This window comes from Jaculus jaculus, chromosome 4, assembly GCF_020740685.1.
Source record: "Jaculus jaculus isolate mJacJac1 chromosome 4, mJacJac1.mat.Y.cur, whole genome shotgun sequence".
NCBI lineage: Eukaryota > Metazoa > Chordata > Mammalia > Rodentia > Dipodidae > Jaculus > Jaculus jaculus.
The window spans coordinates 39760150-39785236 of record NC_059105.1 but is presented as its reverse complement, the minus strand read 5'-3'; the positions used below and the strand labels follow the sequence as shown (position 1 = coordinate 39785236).

At 38.5% G+C, this 25087-nt stretch overlaps 1 protein-coding gene across 3 annotated transcripts in view; it reads left to right on the top strand.

Moving 5' to 3' along the window:
- The window catches only part of Sgo2 (shugoshin 2), a 36423-nt gene extending 11696 nt beyond the window's left edge, over positions 1 to 24727 (top strand). For 2 of the 3 annotated variants that reach the window (XM_045148090.1, XM_004653729.2), the window contains exons 5-9: positions 3934 to 4019; positions 9525 to 9775; positions 12002 to 14863; positions 16088 to 16238; positions 24505 to 24727. In XM_045148090.1, the coding sequence (XP_045004025.1) occupies positions 3934 to 4019; positions 9525 to 9775; positions 12002 to 14863; positions 16088 to 16238; positions 24505 to 24520 (3366 nt within the window). In that variant the 3' untranslated portion in view covers positions 24521 to 24727. Of the gene's footprint in view, positions 1 to 3933; positions 4020 to 9524; positions 9776 to 12001; positions 14868 to 16087; positions 16239 to 24504 lie in introns of all 3 variants that reach the window. The other variant, XM_045148089.1, reaches the window with a different exon arrangement.
- The last annotated feature ends 360 nt before the right edge of the window (positions 24728 to 25087 follow it).

Sequence of the window (25087 nt, the reverse complement as noted above, 5' to 3'; positions counted from 1 at the left end):
GTTGTTTATTTTAAAATAAAAAGGTGGACACAGTTAAAAATCTCTTTGGATGAAAAACAGGTAGATCCTACTCTATTCCATTCTCTAAGATAAATTCTGGATATATTGAAAAACAACAAAAGGAATCAAAAAAATGAGATGGTACTGGTGAGTTCAGTGGGTGAAGGAGACCATTCTCTGCCTAGAAGTAAATATTAAAACCATAAAGAAAACTACTGATAATTTATCTCAAAAATGTTTTAGAGTTGGGCGTGGTGGCGTACACCTTTAATCCCAGCACTCGGGAGGCAGATGTAGGAGAATCTCTGTGAGTTCGATGCCACCCTGAGACTCCATAGTGAATATCAGTTTAGCCTAGGCTAGAGCAAGACCAGACCCTGCCTTGAAAAACAAAACAAAAAAAAGTGTTAGAAAATTAAGTCATAAAAATAAAATAAGAGATGGCTAACTGGAAAATGAGTATGTCATGCGAAGCATTCATGTTAGTAATGAAGTTCTTATAATCTAGCATGAGGAAAAAGAATCAGTAGAGGGTAAAGGACCCAATGCTAGTGATATTAGCTCAAATGTTTGTCTAGGAAAAACAGTTCAGAAGGAATAATTAATGAGAAGGGTATATGATATATAAAATGAACAAAGGTTAACACATTCTCAATTTTGTACAAATTCCTTATAGATTCTGAGGCAATTTGGTGCTTTAGAGGGTGGCTTTTAAATAGGATTACATTTATATATATCCCAGCTTTGCTACTTCTACGTTCTGTGACCTTGAACCTAAGCTATTTGAATTCTTTTTTTAAAGTATTTATTTACTTATTTTGTGTGTGAGAGAGAAAGGAAGGACAAAAGAAAGAAAGAAAGAGGCACGGAGAGGGAGAGAATGGGTACATTAGGGCCTCCAGCCACTGAAAATAAACTCCAGATACGTGCGCCCCCTTGTACGTCTGTGCCCCCTTGTGCATCTGGCTTTTTTGGGTACTGGAGTATTGAACCTGGGTCCTTATGCTTTTCAAGTAAATGCCTTAGCTGCTAAGCTATCTCTGTAGCCCAGCTCTTTGAAATCTTATCAGCAAGACTGTAGGTATTGTATTAGTTATTACTATAGAGTTCTTACAAAAGTTAAATTGCTGGCATGCGTTCTGATCATAGAAAGCATATAAAAGTACACAAAAAATAAAACATTTATTGCATTCTTTCTATGATAAGAACGCATGCCAGCAATTTAACTTTTGTAAAAACTTCTGAAAGTCACTGCTAAGGTCTTAACATTTAAATGTATAGTCTCTATGGTCAAAAAGACAAAAGCCATTTCCACTTCTGTGAACAATATGGCTTTTGTCAGAACTGCTATAAAAGCTAGCCAGAGAATACATACTTAATGATTCTTATTTGATCCATGTTTGGATAGTAAAAGCATGTGTGTAATCCCTGTGAAATAATGTCTATAGATGATTTAGCTAGCTGTTAGCATTATAATGTGAGACCTAGAATGGCCAGTAAGCCTTGGTGTATGTCTTAAACAGCTAGTATCCTCTGAGAAGTTGAAATGTTTGTTTGTTTATTTTTTTATTTGAAAGAGGGAGAGAGAATGAGAATGGGCGTGTGAGGGTTTACAGCCACTGCAGAAGAACTGCACGTGCTTGTGTCCCTTGTTCATCTGGCTAACATGGGTCCTGGGGAATCAAACCTGTGTCATTTGGCTTTGTAGGCAAATGCCTTAACTGCTAAGCCATCCCTCCAGCCCAAGAAATGTTTTTTACTAGATGAAGGAAGCAATGGGCTGATCAGCTTATAGGGCAGAAATTGACTGGCACTGAATAAACTAAGGCTGGCATTTGACATAGAAATAGAGAATGCAGAATCAGCACAGGAATTGACTTGTAGATTAAGAAAAAGAAGTTACTAGTTGAGATGTGGAAAGAGTGAGCTTGCTTTTTTTAAAAAACTTTTTTATTTATTTGTTTATTTGAGAGCAACAGACACAGAGAGAAAGACAGAGGGAGAGAGAGAGAATGGGTGCGCCACTGCAAACGAACTCCAGACGCGTGCGCCCTCTTGTGCATCTGGCTAACGTGGGACCTGGGGAACTGAGCCTCGAACCAGGGTCCTTAGGCTTCATAGGCAAGCGCTTAACCACTAAGCCATCTCTCCAGCCTGAGTGAGCTTTCTTGTAGGAACTTGTAGGAACAGTGAACAGCCCTAACATACCACTTGACTCTTTGTTGTGAATTACGATGTAAAGCCTCCTTCCTTCATGTGCTCACCTATGGCATTGTTTGTTCCCTTCCTGTTTCACATGTGCTTCCCTTTGGAGAGGTCAGAGAGGGCTGCGCTCTGCATCTAGATAGGAGCGAGGAACAGTGCAGAGCATACAGGGCGGGAGCTGGGGAACAAGGTGCAGTGCTTAGTTTTGGTGTTCACGCTCCTGGAATTATTACCTAGCACACACACTCACCAAGTTTTTAAATTCCTCTTCGTTTTTGTTACTAAAAGAGCAGGGTGACAGGTAATGCAGACATGTGATCTAACATTGGACCTACTTGTGTCTTGCCTGTACTTTGCCATTTTCCTTTCTTTATATTGCGTGCAGGTTGTTGTTTTCAATTGTTTCTTTATATAAAAACAAGTACAAATTATAAATACTTACCTAATTTACACTACACTACCTGCATTAGGATTGTTTTTTCACATGTCTTGCATGATTATAGGGAATACATACACATTCTTGTTTAGACTGCTGAGGAGTGGGCTTCTAATCTATTTAAGTGTGCTTCTATTATTAGGCAACTGGGTTGTCTTGTTGGTATTGACTTACTCCCCTGAATCATTAAATTTTTCCTCTTGGTTATTCTCATCAAGTCCTATATACCTCATCTTTAAAAATAAAAAGGGTGGGGGTGGCTGGACAGATGGTTTAGCAGTTAAGGTGTTTGCCTATGAGGCTGAGGACCCAGGTTTGACTCCCTAGAACCCACATTAGCCAAGGTGCACATTGTGGCAAATGCATCTGGAGTTCGTTTGCAGCGGCTAGAGGACTTTTCATCTTAAGACTTTCAGGATGCCGCAACACTGTCCTGAGGATCCCATTGGGGCTGTTTCCTTTCAGTCAGCCTGTTGACTCCTTTTATGGGACAGCTAAGTTTTCAGAGTGCCTCCAGTTCAGTTCCTAGATTTCTCTTTTCTGTCTCTACTCATTCCTCCTAAGTAATTTAGAAATTCAACTGTTACCTCTATGCACCAATAATTCCTAAATTTGCATCTTCAGCTGGGCCATCTCCAAGTTCCAGACAGTACATATCTAACCACTAATGTGCCATCTGTTTGAGCATTTTAAGATACATTTCCAGTTTCAGAATTGCCTTCAGACCAGTCCCTTTTGATGCCTTCATTTTATCACCTCTATCTGTGTTACTGTAGTTAGTCCTTCAAGCTTCACCTTTCAGGATCAATCTAGAGTTCTTGACCCTCTTTCACCATCCGAGACCACTTTCTTACCTGAAGGCTGGTACTAGCATCCCAACTTGGACTTGTTGCTTCTGCCCTCGTAGCTCTTCACATCTTTCGGTGTCTGTTGCTTTCTTTTTTTTATTCTTCCTTCTTTTTTAGTATGTAATATCTACTGTTAACACTGATTCCTCACTCCTTCTCACCCCATTCTATGCTTTTGTTGTCAAGCCCTGTTCATATTATTTTATCTTAGTTATTGTATTGATCAGTTCTAAATTTTTATTTGTTTCTTTACAGATTCTGTTTATTTGCTGGTGCTGTTTCTTTGCCTAGCCCGTTTCTTCATTAGTTAGTGATTGCCCCCCAAAAAAGGCTAGTATAAGAATTGTTCTGGTGGTGGGATCCTAGTATAATTTGATATTTTAATGACACATATGATATAATGAGACTTTGTTTCTTCCCTTTTTTTGTCTTATTCAAAAATAGTTCCATCAAAGTTCTTTTCTACCATCAACCACCAAGAAGAAAAGGATTAGTAAGCAGTGCAACTTGATGCGTCTTCCATTTGCAAGGTAATTGTTTTAAAACTTCCTTAAATATTGATTTGCAAGCTTCTACAATAGAAAATGTTAGGTTGGATTTTGAATGGTTATTTGGCCTGCAATTTTGAAACAGAAGAACGCTTAAAGGTAAACAATAAGATCTCTTTCTAACCTTGACTTGTTAACATTTCATGACTAAAAGGAATTTTAACACATTTTCATACACTTCACTTTTAATCTCTGGTACAGGTGGACCATTAGTTACATGATAGAATTCTATAAGCTCAGTGCATAGAGATTTAATAAAGCAATCATTGTTTGTGTATGTTGTACAGTGTGCTACTGAGGTAGGAATGAGAATGGTATGTACTGTCTTGCTATGAAGGCAAGGTCTTCCTGACTCCAAAGAAACTAACTTCAAATACAGATAAATGAAATAGTGACCTACTGCCTAATGCTTTCTTTTTTTACTTTTGTTTATTGCTGGTTAAATTTGATAACTATCTTCCTTTATCATTTTCCATCTTTACCTTCCCTTGCCTTTGAGACTGAATTTCATTTTTGCTATTTTTTCTAAAATTCCTTTTTATTTTTTACTATTTTCTTAAAATATATATATATATATATATATATATATATATATATATATATATATATATATTGGTTTTTCGAGGTAGGGTCTCACTCTGGCCCAGGCTGACCTGGAATTCATTATGTAGTCTCAGGGTGGCCTCAAAGTCATGGAGATCCTTCTACTCCTGCCTCCCGAGTGCCGGGATTAAAGGTGTGTGCCACCATGCCCGGCTTAAAATATATTTTATTTATTTGAGAGAGAGAAAGATGGAGATGGAGAGAGTGAGCGTGTGAGAGAGAGAGAGAGAGACTGAATTTCAGTTTTGCTATTCTGTCTAAAATTTCCTTTTTTTTTTAGTATTTTCTTAAAATATGTTTTATTTATTTGTCTGGGAAAGAGAAAGAGGGAGGTGGGTGAAGGAGAGAGAGAATGGGCTTGCCAGGGCTTCCAGCCACTGCAAATGAACTCCAGATGCATGTGCCCCTTGTGCATCTGGCTTATGTGAGTTCTGGAGAATCTAACCTGGATCCTTTGGCTTTGCAGGCAAATGCCTTAAACGCTAAACCATTTCTCCAGACCTCCCCCCCCCCCTTTTTTTTTTTTATTAACAAGTTAAAGTTTATTCTTTGAGAAAATTTAAAGTACAATGCATTATTAGTGATTTGAATAACCTTTATTGTGAGCATCTAAGGGGCATAATAAAATGATTAGTGAAATAAATGAACATACCAATCATTTCACATTGTTATCCATTTTCACTTTTTTTGTGGCAGGAGCAGCTATGGTTTACCCATTTACCAAACTTCTAACTACAATACACTACCATCAGCTTTAGCACCTGTGTTACACCGCAGACATTTAGACTTCGTTGCACTTCCACACTCCTCCACATTGGCAACCTTCCTTTCATTGTCTGCTATTGTACTTTGGCATTTTCTTCATTTCATGTATATGTGACATCAATTACTTTTCTTTCTGTGTCTGACTTCTTTCACTTAGGCTAGTGTTCTCTCATTGATTAAGTCCATTGTAGCAAATAGCAACACATCCTTCTTAGAGGCAAACATTACACTGTAGATATATATCATCGTTTCTTTATCCCATCATCTTTTGACAGAGACACAAAGGCTCTTTTTACATCTTGTGATTATGGATAAGACTATAAAAATATAGAAGTGGATGGGCTGGAGAGATGGCTTAGCGGTTAAGTGCTTGCCTGTGAAGCCTAAGGACCCCGGTTCGAGGCTCGGTTCCCCAGGTCCCACGTTAGCCAGATGCACAAGGGGGTGCACACGTCTGGAGTTCATTTGCAGAGGCTGGAAGCCCTGGCTCTCTCTCTCTCCCTCTATCTGTCTTTCTCTCTGTGTCTGTCGCTCTCAAAATAAATAAATAAAAAATTTAAAAAATTTAAAAAATATAGAAGTGGAGATATCTTTATATTGTGGTGGTTTTATTTGTTTTTGCATATGCCCAGGAAAGGGATTGCTTGATCATACGATATTTCTATTTTTATTTATTTATTTAATTTTTTTTGTTCATTTTTATTTATTTATTTGAGAGTGATAGAAAGAGGCAGAGAGAGAGAGAGAGAGAGAGAGAGAGAGAGAGAGAGATTGAGAGAGAATGGATGCACCAGGGCTTCCAGCCACTGCAAATGAACTCCAGATGCATGCGCCCCCTTGTGCATCTGGCTAACGTGGGACCTGGGGAACCGAGCCTCGAACCAGGGTCCTTAGGCTTCACAGGCAAGTGCTTAACCGCTAAGCCATCTCTCCAGCCCCGATATTTCTATTTTTAATCTCTTTAAGAAGCTCTATATTATTTTTCATAATGGTTGCCCCAGTCTGCATATTCACCACTAATAAGCTGTTTTTGGAGAAGTTTCTACTCAGATCTTTTGGTCACTTTTTAGTTGGATTATTGTTCTTGTTATTCTCCCCCTTTTTTTTTAAAGGACTTTTAAGAGTGAGAGGGAGAAGGCATTCCAGGGTATCCAGCCATTGCAATCCAGCCCTAAAATTCTTTTTTCTAAAAAGTTAATTAGGTTATAAATCATAAAAGATACCCTATTTCAAATCTGTCATATTAAGAGATATTTACCAAGTCTGTGAGAAGTGAAATATCTTGTTGAACTAATAGTATTGAGTGGAATCTTTGGCCAATTTGTGTCAGTTATATAATAGCAGATTTAATTCTTTTTTTGAGGTGGGGGTTGAGGTAAGGTCTCACTGTAATAGCCCAGGCTGACCTGGAATTCACTATGTAGTCTCAGGGTGGCCTCAAATTCACAGCAATCTTCCTGCTTCTGTTTCCCGAGTGCTAGCATTAAAGGCATGTGCTACCACATCTGGCTCAGGTTTAATTCTTTAACTTAAGGACATTTAAGAAAATATATATATATTACTTAATAGATATGTAGATGTGAATTTTCTAAGTGTAAGAATGTGTGTATATGTGGGTCTATGCATGTGCATTTGTTCCCATGTATAGAAAATTTTGAAGGTTACTTACCAAAATATCAGTAGTGACTAAGGATGAACTTAAGTGCACTTAAGAAAACTAAATGGTCTGGGGAAGTAGCCTAACAGTTAAAGCACTTGCCTGTGAAGCCTAAGGAATCATGTTCACCTCTCCATGTCCTATGAGCCAAACACACTAGGTGGCACAAGCACACAAGGTTGCACATGCACACAAGGTGATGCACACACCTGGAGTCTGATTGCAGTGGCTGGAGGCTCTGGAGTGCCAGTTCTCTCCCTCTGTCTTTCAAGAAGAAAATTATGAAAGAAAAGAAAACACTAAACAAGAAATACTTTCTAGATCATGCTAACATTCTCCTGTGTATTGTACTACTTCCTTTTCATTCTAGCTTGTTCTATTGACTTACCTATTATATGTATTTTTACTACTTTTTACCAGCACATTGTAATTAGTGTACTTTAAAATAATAAGTTTTGTTGTTTTGTATAGCTACTATTTTTTTTTCAAAGCTTTATTAGCTGTCATGCTTACATTTTGTTTCAAGTGTCTACTTGCAGCCAGGATGGTGCTACATACCTATAATCCTGGCACTCAGAAAGATAGTGAATTCCAGACCTGAACTCACATCCTCAGCAACGAAATTTTTCTAGTAACAATCTGTGGTATACAAACCTGTCTCTCCATCATTCTCTCTGACTTTTATCAGCAGTATCATTACAACATATGATTTGTATATATGACACATGTATTCTGATGATTCAAATCAGATTCTATTTGCACTGTGCGAAATAGGATTTTCTTTTGCACGTTTGCTTATTGGCCATACCCACAATCACCCCCCCCCCGCCACATATATGTGCTGCTATTTAAAAGTGTGTCACTCAGATATAAGACTGTGTAAGGGGGCTACTATATTGTTTTAATAGATTTGACTGTGGCTGCATTAAATGTTGTATAGCCTTTTCTCAACACTGATGCAACTACATAGATTGTCAGGGCTGAACACTCAGTTGCTAGAGATACCAAGTTTCTTCCAACATTTAGAAAAACTTTGGACTATAATAGGGCCCTAGTAGATGGCTTCCTCAGGAGACAGTGAGGAGTTAAGATACTGGACTCGTTGCTGGTATTAATATCCCAGAAGGAAGGCTGCACGAATCTTACTATCATTAGACTCAAATATGATGCCATGGTCACAAATGGTCTTTGGCATTACACCTTCCACCATGGGTAGACATCTACCACATGGCCATCAAGTATGTTTTCTCTAATCTTCAGCAAAACCCCAGCTAAAGGTACATTTCCTTTCCAAGGCACAATCTGACTATCAATTCAAACTCATCCCAATTGTATGCTACAGTAGCTTGTGACTATGTGTTCCACAGTAGTATTCCTTAAGTGAATGAGCCACATTTCCACATCAGTTGCAACAACAACATGGACAACCTGAAAACCACAGTGATCCAGAAACTCATGTTATTGTTGAGATACCCTCCTATCAGTGACCTGGGTTTGTGTGGTTCCCTAAGCCTCCTTCCCAGAAAGTCATAGATGTCATTTAGCTGTGACACATCAGTTCTTGTCAGTGGTCTGTGGAGAGGTCTCAGCCATGTTTCTAGTACATCGGGAGGGGTGAAGGATAAACACACTTTCCCAATAGCTTCACAGTGCCATGTGAAGTGTGTCAGAGTTGTCATTTCCCATGACAGTCCTTGAAAACAAAGACCATTTTTGCAAATCTTTAGATCGCAACCCAAAAGGATCATCTTATTTCTACTCTACATCTATAAAGATGCAGTTCCCCCAGTTCCCAATTCATCTTGAGTTAGTGCTTCTTTTCTTTTCTATAGACATAGATATGCCAGGAAGCCACTATGGCACCTTTTCTAAATACTAGGGACCAAGTGTATCATATCATGAATACTTTGAGCTGCTTGAAGGATATCTGGATATTGATTTCCATAACATTATAATTAGCTCCCAACTGGATCTTTCTTTTTTTTTTTCTTTTCACAATTTTTATTAACATTTTCCATGATTATAAAAAATATCCCATGATAATACCCTCCCCCCACACACTTTCCCCTTTGAAATTCCATTCTCCATCATATTACCTCCTCATCTCAACCATTCTTTTATTTAAAGGATTAAATTATTGTCATAAATGTAGTAATGTTTTCATTTCTTTCTAAGTAATTTTTTAAAAACTATTCTATATACTTATCTATTTATGAGAGAGAGAGAGAACAATAAAAAGGCAGATAGACAGATAGAAAATGAACATACCAGGGCCTCTAGCCTCTGCAAACAAATTCCAGATGCATGTACCACCATGTGCATCTGGCTTATGTGGATACTAGGAAATCAAACCTGGGTCATTAGGCTTCACAGGCAAGTGCCCTAACTGCTAAGCCATTTCTCCAGTCCTCTGAGTAATTTTTGTGAAACACAGAACTTATTTCCTTCTCACTTGCCTGTAGGGTTCCATTAACTTCAAATGATGATGATGAGGATGATGGTGATGGTGATGATGGTAAGCAGAAAGCACAATGTAAGGACAGTGTCATGTCAAGGACAACACCTGGTATTCCTTCTTTGGTGTCAACAAGGCGACCTTCATCATCACCTCAGTGTGATTTGAAAGTATTGCTTCCTGAAGAAGATAATCAAAGTCCCTGTGGTTTACATCATTCAGAGCACACTTTCTCCACTGTTGATGTACTTCCCAAAGGTGAGATATTGTTACAGTTCCTCTAGTTATACATCAACTTTTCTTCTCAAAGGCAATATTGTATAAACCACTAATAAGATAGATCTCTTATGGTACAGATTCACTTAATGTCTGCCATTTAAAACTGTTGGTGAGGGCTGGAGAAGATGACTTAGTTGTTAAGGTGCTTGTCTGTGAAGCCTAAGGTTCCAGGTTTGATTCTCCAGATCCCATGTAAGCCAGATACACATGCATCTGGAGTTGGTTTGCATTGGCTAGATAGAGGCCCTGGCCTGCCCATTTTCTCCTTCTTTCTCCTTCTCTTTCTCTCTGTCTAATAAATAAATTAAAAACTGAAGAAAATGTTTAAAACAGCTGGTGAAAATTTTAATTTAAAAGCAAATATTCTGACAAATGTCAGCTCCACAGTAGCCTAGCACCATTAGTCTGGAAAGAGGTTAAAAGTGAGCAGGCCTTGGGCTGGAGAGACGGCTTAGCAGTTAAAGTGCTTGCCTGCAAAGCTTAAGGACCCATGTTTGACTCTCCAGCTCCCACATAAGCCACACCTACAGAGATAAGGCAAGCACAAAGTCACACATGGCCCTTAGGTGGCACAGGTGTCTGGGGTTTGATTGCAGTGGCTGAGACCCTGGTATGCCAATTCTGTCTGTCTCTCTCTCTCTAAAAAAAAAGGGAGCAGGCCTAAGAAGACTTACTTACTTTCTTTTCCTTTAAAAAAAAATATTTTATTTATTTGAGAGAGAGAAAAAAGGAGAGGCAGATATAGAGAAAAAGAAAATGGGTGCACCAGGGCCTTTAGCTACTGCAAACGAACTCCTGACACATGCACCCCTTGTGCACCTGGCTTACATGGGTCCTGTGGAATTGATCTGGGGGTCCTTAGCCTTCGCAGGCAAACACCTTCACTGCTGAGCTATTTTACCAGCCCAAGAAAATTTTCTGGGTTTTTTTTTTTTTTTTTTTGTAATTTATTTATTTATTTGAGAGAGGAAGAGGCAGATAGATGGGAAAGGGAGGAATGGGCACACCAGGGCATCCAGCCATTGCACATGAACTCCAAACACACATGCCCCCCTTGTACATCTGGCTTCCATGAGACCTGGGGAATTGAACTGGGGTCTTTGGCTTTGTAGGTAAGCGCCTTAACCGCTAAGCCATCTCTCCAGCCCCCAAGAAGATTTTCTTAATATTTTAATTTATAATTTGAAATTACCATATATTTAAATTAAATTTTTTTGTCCTTTTCTTTTCATGAGTATGAAAATTATGGATCTAGATAAGTGTAGTCACTCTTTCAAGATCATAACCAATTAGTGGTAAAGCAAAAGTTTGAACTTGGACAATGATTTACTAAGAAGAAATGGTGGTGCTTATGTTTTATTTGGAATTCCCAAATGATAATTCTGCAACATAATCTGTGGCACTTACACGTTTGTTAGAGGTTGCTCAGCAATTTAGGCAGATTCCTGTAAAGCCTAACACCCAGGTTCAATTAATTCCCCAGTACCCATCTAAAGCTAGACGCACAAAGTGGTCCATGCATCTGAAATTAGTTTGTAGTGGATAGAGGCCCTAGTGTGCCCATTCTTTCCTTCTCTGTTTCTTTCTGCCTATAAATAAATAAATATATTTAAACAGAGTTTAGAGTTATTTTGTCTTTGTGCAATCATACACAGCCTAACAGCTTGTAAATAGGTATCCTTAGCAGTTGTCACTATTTGAGTTCATTTTTCTAAAAATACTTATTTTCAGTATTCTATCTTTATTTATTTGAGAGAGAGTAGGAGACAGAGAGTTAGGATGGTTAAGCCAGAGCCTCCAGCTGCTGCAAATGATCTCCAAATACATGCACCACCTTGTACATCTGGCTTACATGGGTTTTGGAGAATCAAACCTGGTCCTTTGGTTTTGCAGGCAAATGTCTTAACTGCTAAACCATCCTTCTAACCCACTTCTAAAAATATTAATGACTATACTATTGGCTTTACTAGTACTGAAGCCAAGTGACTTCTCAGTAGTATGTATTTTCCAAATATTCGAATGTAAAATATGACTCTGAATACTCTTAATCATTTTTAGTTCATGTTTTGCCAGCATAGACTATTAATATTATAAGGATTTGAATAGAGCAGATTTTTAGAAATGCTCTCTTGAAACAGCTTTATTTCTAACTAGTTAATTGTTATTACTACTTATTTTTGGATTTTATTTTCATTTATTTTGTAGAAAGCCATCACCACACAGACCAAAGTTCCAGTTCTCTAGTGAGTGAAATGAAAATTACCCTCTCTACCAGCCCCAGAAGGGAGACACCATCTCTCAGCAATGTGACTGAACGGAAGAAGCGTGGCTCTTCTTGGGAGTCAAAGAATCCTACTGAAGACACTCCCAGTGTGACAGATTTAAATCACCAACAGATTTCAAATTCAGGGTTAAATTGGAATAATGAGATAAATGCTTGTACAAATGAAAAAAATGGTAGCCTTCACAGAGATGGGCAGTGCTTTCCTGCCTTACCTTCTATGTCTGCCTATGACCCTGATGCAGAGAACATAATTGATGTTCAGAGTTCTGATAACTTTCAGCTGCAAAAAACTGTGCATGAACCTGCTGACATGGATTTAACTGCCAGCGATGCAAGCAAAATTATTGCGGTTTCAAAAGGCATTAAACATAGAAGTAAGAAAAAGGCAAATTGTGGAATGGAAACTTTGAGGAAAGTGAAAGATCCAAGCTCTGAAAAAAAGAGAGAAAGAGCAAAGAGAAAATGTAAAAATAATAGTTCAGATGAGGATAATAAGGAAAAGACTGAAAATGGACCAGAAGGAAGGCCCATTGTCATAGATGACAAAAGAGATTCAGAAGGTCCAAATTTTATTTTCAATACTGAACAGTTGACTCAAGCCAACACACTGAAGAAAATAACCCTTCAGAATGGCTTTGATCAAGATGACAAACAAAATGTACAGTTTAATAAAAGTAAACCAGTACATATAGCAAATGAGCAAGATGAAACATACTGTTTCTCCCAAGTTTCAGATCAATTCCTTCAAGAGAGTCAATTTGATATGTGTCAGAATTCCCTAACATGTAATAATAAAAGTAAAGTTTCTAGACAGACATTTGTGATTCATAAGTTAGAAAAAGATAGCCTATTCTCAAACCCTAAGGATAAAGACACTATTTCTGAAGACCCAGAAGTTCCAAATGAATTTCCAACAGCTGATCTCTCTGCTAGAGACAGTGAGAATTTACATGAGACCCAGAAGATGCTGGATTTAAAAAAATATGCCACTGTTACTCAGCCTGCTCTACAAAATACATCCAAAGTAACTAAGCTTAAGCAGAAAATAAGTCGGAGGACAAAAATAATTTCTAAAACAAACCAAATGTATGAGGACAATGATGAAAATGTGCATGGATCAGAGAAGGGTAACATTTTTCACCAACCCCAAGAGAGTAAAGTGACTGTCTCTGGAGACACAGAAGTTTCCAGGGAGTTTCAAATACCTGTTCTTTTCACAACAGAGCATGGAAATTTACGTGAGTGTGGGACCCAGAATGGCTTGGGTTTGCAAAATCAGATCTCTGACACGTACCCTGTTCAGCAAAATGAGTCAAAAATCAGTAAGAACTTTAGGCAGAAAGTAAATCGGAAGACAGAAATAATATCTGAGGCAAATCATTTCAATAATGACAAAAGTATGCATTTCTCAGAAAAGGACAACTCTTTCTACCTACTAAATGATAAAGTTATCCTTGGAAACCTAAACGATGCCAGTGATTTTCAAACTCCTGCTCTTTGTACCGAAGATAATGGAAAGCTCTGTGATTACAAGACTCATACTGTTTGTGGGATAAAAACCCATGCTTATGATTGTCAAAATGATTCAAAAATCGATCAAAAGCTTAGACAAAAGGTGCGTCAAAAGACAGAAATAATTTCGGTAGTCAACCAGATATATGAGAATGATGATAGAGGCGTACATGACCTACAAGAAGACAACTTTTCTTTAACCAGAGAAGATAGAGAAACTTGGTCAGAAAAACCTGCACATGAATTTCAAACTGCTGACCTTCCCACCAAATATGGGGATTTATGTGATCAGAAGGCCCAAAATGTTTTGGATTTGCAAAAGCATGTTACTAGTATGCAACTTACTCAACCAGACGTATCAAAGTTAAATAAGCTTAGGCCGAAAGCTAGTATGACAAAAATCATTTCTGAAATGAACCACATATATGAAGATACCGATGTTGTGAATGGGCAAAACTATACAAATGATCCTGATTTTAAAATAAACAAATCTAAACAAAAACTTGAATGCCAAGACATTATCAGTGGATACTATATGGAAATGAATAATTATGAAAATCGTGATCAAGTTCCAGATCCTCACAAACTAGTTAAAAAACGAAGGCAAAGGTCATCAAGTAGAGCAAAGAACAGTTTGGTAAAAGATAAAAACAGACCCAGTTTTCAGTTACCAGATTCTTCAAAGGCGCCCATCTCCTTCGGATCCAGCTTAAAACATGTCACTAATTATTCAGATTCTAATGCTGAAAACAACATTAAACACCCAAAGAACCAGAAGCGAAAAACTGTAACTTTGAATACAAAACGAGATGCCCTGTGCTTGGAAGAGGTAAAAGAAGGAAACTGCCCAGCCAAAAAAGTTAGTAAAGTGACATCCAAATCAAAATCAAGGAAGACCCTCTTTGAGCTCTCTTCAGTTGCCCTTCCGGAGCTAATACCTGACACCATTCACAAACAGTCACTTGACTCTGGACAAACTGATAAGGAAAACTATCTGGAGAATGATAAAATTGTGAAAATGAAGCCAGACCATTGCACAAAGGTGGTTAAGCCTTTATCTCAGATCTGTTCGCCTAACATACAAAATTCTTCCTTTGACAGTATATGTGAGAGCTTAATACCTTTGGGTATTACTTCTAATAAAAACTGGATGATAGAAGAAAAATTTGCCCTAGTGAGCTCACCCATCTTTCAAGTAAATGATGTTGAGCATGAGAAGATAAAAGAGGGGAATCGTAAAGTCAAGCGGAGAACACAAATCTCAGAAATAGGTAAGTCAACATCTAAAATGATCACACTTTAGAATTGTGTATCTTTAACTAACAATGTGCTTTCTGTTAAAATGAGTGTTTTTGGAATTTTAAAAGTGTAGAGCTTTATATTATGGTCTATAGGAGCAGCATGAAGAAATTACAGTATTTTGAGTTTGTAATAGGGCATCTTGGACATTTGTAACCTAAAAAAACAAACATTAATGAGGCCTTTACCACAAAGTTATCTAATGGCTTTAAGTAGATAACTTCCTTTGTCATGCATTTGAAGGAAATTGAGTGTTTTAAATGCATGAAGAAGAAATTGCACTATTTTTATCCTATCAACGACCATACATATCAAGACCATTTGAGTGGTGGGATTGTCCATCAATTAGCATTTATTTATTATGATCAAAGCAACATTGAGACCAACTCCTATCCTCAGACAGATGTAACAAACATGCTATGGTGTTAAATCTATCAATAAGAGCAGACAAATTATGCTAACAATATGTGAGAAAGTTTGATTAAAAGAAGCTGTTTAGTAAGACTTACTATTAGTATTTACTTTTAATTTTCCTCTTTTTATTAAAATAATACTTATAGAAAACCAGAAACAAAGAAAACAGTATAAAGAACAACTGTGGTCACACATTTGTCATATGCATATAGACTTGAATACATGAATCCTTAGTCCATATTTGAAATCTTACTTTGTATAACATTAGCTTTTTCCCCAGTTTTCCTGTAACATCTGATCTTAATGATAATCCTTTGTCATTAATAGTATTTATAACATTTTGTAAGATTAGAAATTTCTATTCCAAAATTTTTCTACATAGAACCAACATTTCAATAGATGTCTATAGAACACTAGAATTGTGATGGATGTGGCTTATCCAGGCAGAAGGCATACTGGGCAAAAGGAGTACAAGGGTCAGGACTGGGGACCATCTTTCCATTTTTTTCCTCATTGTGCCTTTCACAGAGTAAGTGACCAGTGCTGTGTGCATGCAATCATTGCTATGGTTCTGTGAATGGAATTGAGCCATGAAGAGCTTTTGTTATCCTATAAGTGATTTCAGAGTAAAATGATGCAGACTTCTTGAATGATTTGTCTTAAATTTTATGTTCTTTTCCTCTCCACAACTGAATTATAAGTTAAGTCATTCACAAACCACAAAATCCCTTGTTTATTTCCATATCTCTATTTTACAAATATTTTGAAATTTTTCTTTTCAGGTAGTAGAATGTTCAAGGACTTGACAGATACCACTTTTGTTTCAAGTAACACTGCTAAGTTTGACACTGAGTTAGAAGACCCACCTCCAGAGCTGGGAAGAAGAAAAAGAAAGTGTGCGCCTGTCAATTTAAAAGAGCCAAGTCTTGCAAGGCAAGTATTTCAGTAATTTCAATATGCTGTTATCAAATAGCTGCTTTTTTGAACATTCCTGCCTGAGTTGATATTTGAACACTCACATACACATTGTTGACATGTGACACCCACAGTATGATCTTGTAGAAATGAAGAAATGTGTGTTCTTGAAATAGGCATTTTCTTTCTTTTTCTTTTTGGTCTGGATTTAAATTGGTTTTAGTTTTGTTTAGTTCCCGTTCTTCTTTTTCTTTTTTGTTTTTTTGAGGTAGGGTCTCACTCTAGCCCAGGCTGACCTGGCATTCACTATGTAGTCTCAGAGTGGCCTTGAACTCACAGCAATCCTCCTACCTCTGCCTCCCGAGTGCTGGGATAAAGGCATGTGCCACTATACCCGGCTTCTACTGTCATTTTTAAGCTACAACTTGGTAATTAAATTTTTTTTTTTAATTTTTATTAACATTTTCCATGATTGGTAATTAAATTTTTAACAATTTATTTATTGTTTCATACCTATTACCCACATTTATTTATTTTCTATCTTTTTGGTTTTTCAAGGTAGGATCTCTCTCTAGCTTAGGCTGACCTAGAATTCACTATGTAGTCTCAAGGTGGCCTCGAATTCACAATGATCCTCCTGCCTCTGTCTCCCGAGTCTGGGATTAAAGGTGTGTTCCACTACATCTGGCTTATTTCCTATCTTATTCCCTAGAAAATGTCAAAAAAGCCAAAGAAACAAAAACCAAACAAAACAATAACAACAACCACCAAAAAAAAAAAAAACAGCCCTTCTTGACTTTATCCATCCTTCAGGTTCCATAATTATCAATATTTTGTCATACTTGCTTCGTTTAATTGTATTTTTAAAGCAAATTCCTTATACGAAGTGATTTCATTTCTCAAACACTTTTATTTGTGTCTCTGAAAGTTTAGAATTTCAGGGGCTAAGGACACAGCTCAGCAGTTAAAGGCACTTGTTTGCAAGCCTGTTGGCATGAGTTCAATTTCCCAGCACCTACATAAAGCCAGACTAAAGTGGTACATGCACCTGAAGTCCTCTGGCAATAGGTGGTGGAACCAGGAGCATGAACAACAAAGGAGAACCCTATCTCAAGGGAGGGCTAAGCATTCAGAACACATGAACTTATGGGGGACATCTGATTCAAACCACCATATTCACTATTTTCCAAAGCAGTTTCTGGGGAATTAGAACCAAATGCTTGGTACGTTTGACATGTATATGTGTTCATGGGCATGTATGGCATTTTCATGTGTGTGAGAGTGTGGGTGGAGGTGTGCCACAGGCATACATACATGTGGAGATCGGAGGACATCTTTCCCGTTGTTTGTCCTCGTTATTCTATTTCCTTTCAGCCAGGTTTTTTTTTTTCTTTTTTTTTTTTTTTCCTTTCTCTTTCTCTCTCTGCATCTCGCCCTGATGCTCTTTGCCATCCGTCTCACTATCAGTGTGCTGGGATTTTAGAAGCCTGTCATAGCTTCTGGCTTTTTACATAGGGTCTAGGAAGGATTGAACTCAGGCTTGAACAGCAAGTGCTTTATCTATTGAGCCACTTCCCCAGCCCTTGCTTGACTTTTTTACTAACGTAATGGACGTGCCAGGTCTCTTGAGGTACTGCTTTACATTTTTCTGATGATAACAGTGTTGAATATCTTTTCATGTGGTTATTGACCACGTATATACCTTCTTTGGGAAAATATCTACTAGTCTTTGACACTCAGTTGGATTATTTGTCTTTTTGATGAGTTTTGAAATAAACTTTTTATATTGAACTAATTTTATGCATAGTGAAATGATATAAAAATAGTACAGAGCACTTGGCTACTATGATGGCTGCTGGGCCTTTTTTGCACTGTAAAATTTTTATCTTTTCCTTCATAAAGGATTTAGGAAGTTACTTGAATCTGTATAGCTTGTGACTCAAATGTTCATTTTATTAATTTTAGCATTCATTTTTAGATCTTGCTTGCAATGAGTACTATTGTGATGTTTAACTACTCCTGAATCTCTTATTGTTTTCCTTCTACTTTATTTGAAATTCTTTTGTAAAGATATACTGTCCATGCTTCCTTATTTATTATATTAGCACGAATTGATAACTATCTATTTTGTTCTCTACATAAAAAGCCAATATTGTCAATCTTTATTTCATTATTCAGCATTCTTGAACTTTGGTATTAGAAGTCCTTTCAGATTAGCTTCTGTTTATTTGACCAGACTTCATACTAGGACACAGCAACAGTTTCTGATTTTCAGGAGCTTGGCCTGCTATAGATTTCTGCAGTTTACTGAAAAAGAAAGTGTTCCTTTATGACCAGCTGATATCTCCAGCAATATGTGGCTATAAACACACATGTTTAAAAGGCAATTTGAAGACAAATCATATTCACTTAACAAAAGAATAGCAATTGCTTCTCCACTAGGGCCTATGACTGCCCTTGACATAGGCTTTTTCCCTGCTTACAGTACCAGATATAATCTTCCTCCCATTGACTAGATCTTAAATGCAAGCAGTTGGTTGCACTTATAACAGTTGTACCACTACTGCACTAGCAGACACATCTGGCTTCACATATTGCTACTGCAGCACTCAGGTTTCAGAACTGAACAGAATTGCCAGTTCCCCTTCTCCCCAGTAGCCTGCATAGCACCATGAAAGCTGCCAGCAGAGAGGTAGCATCTAGCTTTGTTGCAGTCTGATTTCTCCAGGCCTTGCAACCAAAACCTGCAGTGCCTTCAGCAATAGGGTCTTACTATCTAGTTCTAGCATATAGCCAAGAGTACTGGCAATAGCCTTATGGTTTATGTACCCTCAAGGGCCTCTTTGGTCCTCAACTCATGGAGAACTAGCCAAACCCTGGCTCCTGGGAGTGCCCTTTTCCCACTCATGCATGGTACCTTTGTTCAAACGCTTCAACTGTCTTTTTTTTTTTTTTTTTTTTCCTATTCCAGGTGGTTTTCCAAATCTGTAGCAGACCCAAGGGCTGGCATTATATATTGGAAACTTTTTACAGAGGGTGGGCTGGCATTCTGAAGGCCCATTGCTATCTACTCTAAATAATAGTGTATACTGGGCAGCTAAGAGGATACTAAACAATTGCAGTATAAAATAATCTCATCTTGTATCAGTTTTGTTAAAAGATCATTGTAGGGTGCAATGATATGTATGGGGGATACTATTCCATCTTACCTTAGGGTATGCTGCCTTTATCTCAAGGACAGATGGGTAGTTTATATGACTCAGTTTCTGTGCTCCCATGGCCCTCAAACTAATTCTATCTCCATGTATCCTGTAAGGGGCTCTTTCAAGCTCTTGATTGAAAGTGTTTCTCAATTCAAGTAATGCACATGCTGAATATTCAATTAATGTCATTTTTTTTTCAAATACTGGGCCATTATTAAAGCCCTCATCTGCATGCGGAATCATGGGATTTCCCAGTCTTCTGTATTGAAAGTCAGACCTGAGAGGTATTGTCTGTCACATCTGCATGTTCTCTTCCCCTTATTTGATTCTTCCAATGGTTTCCAAATTTCTAATCCCGAGAAGGGCTTTTTGGCACAGTCATTCCTTTACACCCTGGCAGCTGCATGAAAATGCAAGGCTAAGACCTCTTTCTCGTCCTCCCTTTCTTTCCACAGTTCCTGCCAAATCAGAAGTTAATGCAGTGGATAGAACGCACAGTAACTTTTTCCCATTGTAATTCTTCCTGTACTTCAGCAAGTTCTTTCTAGAAAGAGCTCAGCCTCCATTGGATGTCTCATCACCCACATCAAATCCCGTGCAATTGACGCCACAACCTGTTCATAATCCCATCCTGTGTGCACTTGCTTTCAGGGGTAGCAATATAGTCTTGAGTCCATCAGCCATTTTGAGAGCATCTCTGTAGGAAGGCAGCGTATGTGCCTCATAGAAGACAAACAGTGCGGGATTCTCCCCAGGGATATGCTACTCTTAGGTGGCTTGGCTTCTGTTTGCTCTCACCACCCACTGCGGGGAGCATGCAACCAGCACCAGGGCAGGGAAGCACATCTTCCCATACTGCATGGGGAAAGGTGGTCATGCTGCAGTTATAACCACTCCTTAGCTGGGTTCAGCTTGGTGAACCAGGGAGTTTATTGTGGTTACTTACAGGAACATAGGTGTAGAATTGACGAAAAGGGCACATGCAACTCCAAAACAGCTTAAATTTTTTTATTTTTATTTATTTGAAAGTGACACACAGAGAGAGAGAGAGAGAGAGAGAGAGAGAGAGAATGGGCGCGCCAGGGCCTCCAGCCACTGCAAACGAACTCCAGATGCCTGCGCCCCCTTGTGCATCTGGCTAACATGGGTTGTGGGGAATCAAGGCTCGAACCGGGGTCCTTAGGCTTCACTGGCAAGCGCTTAACTGCTAAGCCATCTCTCCAGCCCTAAGGCAGCTTCTTTATCAAAGAGCCATCCTAGAGCTCCCTGAACAACTTGCAGTCAGCTCAGACCACTGGTCTCTTCTCCCCCGCAACGGTTACTGCTTATATAACTTTGGGGGATGACTTTGTGAACATTTCATTTATTTACTGAGTGTTAGGAGCTTCCATTCTCAGAGGAATTAAGAGGAAATAGCTTTCAGCCATTAGGGATAATTAGCCTTTGTGGTATATGTTGCCAATCTGTTTTTCATATATCAGTTGTCTTTTGACTGGTTAAGTCATGTAAAGTTTTTAGTTTTATATAGTTAAATTGGTCAATTATTGGCTTACCCTTCAATAATTTTGATCCATAATGGGAAAACTTTTCTTATGTTGAGTTTACCTTGTATTTCTAGTCTAAATTCTGCTTGGTCATGGTATATGTTCTTTCTTTCTTCCTTGCTTCCTTCCTTCTTTTCTTTTCTTTCTTTCTTTCCTTCGTTTATTCAAGGTAGGGTCTCACTCTGGCCCAGGCTGAACTGGAATTAACTATGTAGTCTCAGGGTGGCCTCAAACACATGGCGATCCTCCTACCTCTGCTTCCCAAGTGCTGGGATTAAAGGCGTGCACCACTACGCCTCGCTTGTTGTGTGTGTGTGTGTGTATTTTTAAAGCATGTGCCACCATGCCTGGCTCACCTTGAACCATTCTTTTATTTATTTATTTGTTTGTTTGTTTGACAGAGAAAGAGGGAGGGAGAGAGAAAATGGGCACGCCAGGGCTTCCAGCCACTGCAAACGAACTCCAGATGCGTGTGCCCCTTGTGCATCTGGCTAACTTGGGTCCTGGGGAATAGAATTTGGGTCCTTTGGCTTTGCAGGCAAATGTCTTAACTGCTAAGCCACCCCTCCAGCCCGGTATATGTTTTTTAATAATGTCTTGTTGATTTATGTTTTTTAAAACATTTTGTTTAGAATTTTAATTTCTATGTCTGTTTATAGCTAATACAGGTCTATAGTTTTTCTTCTTTGATTTGTTTTTATCTATCACAGCTGTGGTATTATACTTTCTTCATTAAAAGAATCAGGAAGTTCTTCAGTTGTAGTTTTTGAAATAATCTGCAGTGTGTTAGAACTATGTAGTCTAAAAATTCTTTTTTTTTAAAGTTGACACAACCATGCATGGTGGTGCACTCTTTTTTTAAAAATATATTTTGTTCATTTTTATTTATATATTTGAGAGTGAGAGAGAGAGAGAAAGAGGCAGATAGAGAGAGAGAGAGATAAGAGAGAATGGGCACACCAGGGCCTCCAGCCACTGCAAACAAACTCCAGACGGGTGCGCACAGGCAAGTGCTTAACTGCTAAGCCATCTCTCCAGCCCTAAAAATTCTTGTTAAAATCCCTGCCTAATATTGTATGGATGTGAAGGATTGGAGAGGGTTGGGTTTTGTTTATGTTTATAGAATAATTCCCTAATATCTTATTTCCTTTATGAAAAATGTTCTGTTGGGACTGGGGGTGGCTCAGCAGCTTGCAAGGCCTGCCAGGTTAAATTCCCCAGTACCCACTAAAGCTGGATGCAAACTGCTCTTACCAAGAGACAGAGCCAGGAGAATTTGAGGTCAGCTAATCAGACACTTTGTAGTCTGGCAGTTGTCAGGACAACCCTCTGTCTCCAAGAAGGTGGAATTTACGCACCTTGAATTGTCCTCTGACCACCACACTTACGCTGTGGCACATGTACCCATACACACAAATAAATAAATAAAAAATTTAAAAATCCAGGCATGGTGACACATGGCCTTGAATCTCAGCACCCAGGAGGCAGATATAGGAGGATCATTGTAAGTTCCAAGCCAACCTGAGACTACAGAGTGACTTCCACTTCAGCCTGGGCTAGAGTGAGGCCTTATGGGTGGGGGAGGAAAGAAAAATGGTGTACATCGTCTACATAAGTTTTTTTAATCAGATGGGGGTCAATTTCAGTCATTTGTATTTCCATTAAGAAATTATTTATATAGGGCTGGAGAGATGGCTTAGCGGTTAAGCGCTTGCCTGTGAAGCCTAAGGACCCCGGTTCAAGGCTCAGTTCCCCAGGTCTCACGTTAGCCAGATGCACAAGGGGGCGCATGCGTCTGGAGTTCGTTTGCAGTGGCTGGAAGCCCTGGCGCGCCCATTCTCTCTCTCTCCCTCTATCTGTCTTTCTCCCTGTGTCTGTCGCTCTCAAATAAATAAATAAATAAAAATGAACAAAAAAGGAAATCATTTATATAAATAGGCAAAAGTATCTCTTGTGCTTTTGCTTTCTTTGTGTGTGTGTGTGTTTGTGTTATATACCCATGTGTGCAGACGCATGCGCCCCCTTGTGCATCTGGCTAACGTGAGACCTGGGGAACCGAGCCTTGAACCGGGGTCCTTAGGCTTCACAGGCAAGCGCTTAACCGCTAAGCCATCTCTCCAGCCCTATAAAAAAATTTGTTTTCCTTCGTTGATCACCTAACTCTTCAGTTTTTAAAGTTGTGCTTTTGCTCTCTTTGTGTGTGTGTGTTTGTGTTACATACCCATGTGTGCAGACGCATGCGCCTTGTGTGTAGGGAGGCCAGAGGAGAGCATCTGCTGTCCTCTTCTGCCTGTTTCCTTCCTTGAGATGGAGTCTCTCACTGAATCTGGTGCTCTTGCTGTTTTTTGGTCAGACTGGCTGGCCAGTGAGCCCAGCAGTTCTATTGTCTCCACCTCTCTCAGCACTGAGGTTACATGCCCAGCTTTGTATGTGAATGCTGGTCACAGAGGCCAGGTCCTCATGCTTATGCATTAGCACACCCACCCCATGGAGCCATCTGGCCAGCCTGCTTTTTCTCTTTGGTTAATTTAGGGTAGTGTTTGTCTCTTTTGCCAACTGTTCAGCATATCAAAACTTTGCCACTTCCCAGAGCACAAGCTACTAGGTAGATCAGCCCTTTTGCTGACAAAATAATATTACCTGTAAAATATTAACAAAATAACTTGAATGTATCTATTAGAAATAAAAGCAGAAACCAAGAGAGGTAAGTGGAGCCTCAAACTACCTTTTGTATGAATGCAATTGTCTCGGTGAACGGGGGCATTGGATTCATACTCTTCTTATGAGGCCAGGGACAGAAAAGAAATCCTGGGCTTAGTTAAAATGAAGAGTCTACTAGTAGATCGCTTCCAATAAAGTTGAGCTATTCTCTCAGTAGACTAGCAAAGTAAAAATAACTTCTCAGTGGCGTTGTCAGCTCTGGGTAATAAATCTTATCTGGGACTTAGGAGTGAATATTCTGAGAATTCATACCAAAAATCAATCCCTCATGCAGATCTCATGATGCCTGGAAAGCACAGGAGACTTCAAGTCAAGGATTGGGTCTTAAGTAGTCCTTGAATTTAGTTCACATTGTCTTTAAGAAGCAAATATTTTTTCAGAGTCCTCCTTCACTGCAGACCTCAACACATCTTCCAAAGCTGAAGTTCCAAGGGAAATTAACAGCTGGATTACAGTAAAATAAAGCAAACAAAAAACAACATGTCACACACACTAGGGAACAGATTCCAGCAGAAACAACTAATAGCAGTATCAAGTAGAATATAAAGTGAGCATGTTCAATATTTCTATAAAAGACAGACTTCAGAATGAGTAAGGTGTTACATGAAAATATTGAGGCACAGAAAAGCACCTTCAGACCATAGGTGGTTGGTGGTCAGAACTACAAAGGAAAGCAGAGGCTGTCCAGTTCAAAGTACATGGCAAAGTATGCGGTTTAAGGAAACAGCTGCTGGCAATACTTTTCTTCTCTATCCCCAGCAAAAGCATTAGTTTGGAATTATTGTTAACCTTCCTTTTTTTCCCCACCTTTTGCAGGAAAATGAGAAGATGAGGTAGATACCTGGATTCTATTTTCTCCAAGTTTTCAAAAGTATGAATCAGAGTAAAAATGAAGACAGACCAGAAGATGAACCATTTGAGGACCAAGTTGTTTTGTTTTGTTTTCCTTTTTTGGCTGTTCATGGACCTGTTTTTTCCATTCTTCTTCTGAGATATGTGTGCATAAATAACTATATTGCAAATATTAAACTTTTGAAAGCATATTGGTCATCCTATAATTTATTTCCTTGTTAATTTGTTTCTACCTAATACCCTTATTCAATTATTATTAGCCTTTTAATAAAATAAAATAATAATGCATACTTTTGCATTGGTCATCTTGTATGTCAGGCTATCTTGTTTTGTTTACTGGAACTATTCAATATACATTAACATCTAAGTGTGTTTGAAAGTTACCACATACCCCAGCCAGTATGAGTTTTCTGTCATCATTGTTCTGTTTTCAGAAATACTGGTTAGGAGCTAACTTCTGTGCCTCTGTGGTTTATAATTTGATGGCTTGGGAGAATAGCTTTAAAAAAAAAAAAATCTTTTATTTTTTATGAATTTATTTTAGAGA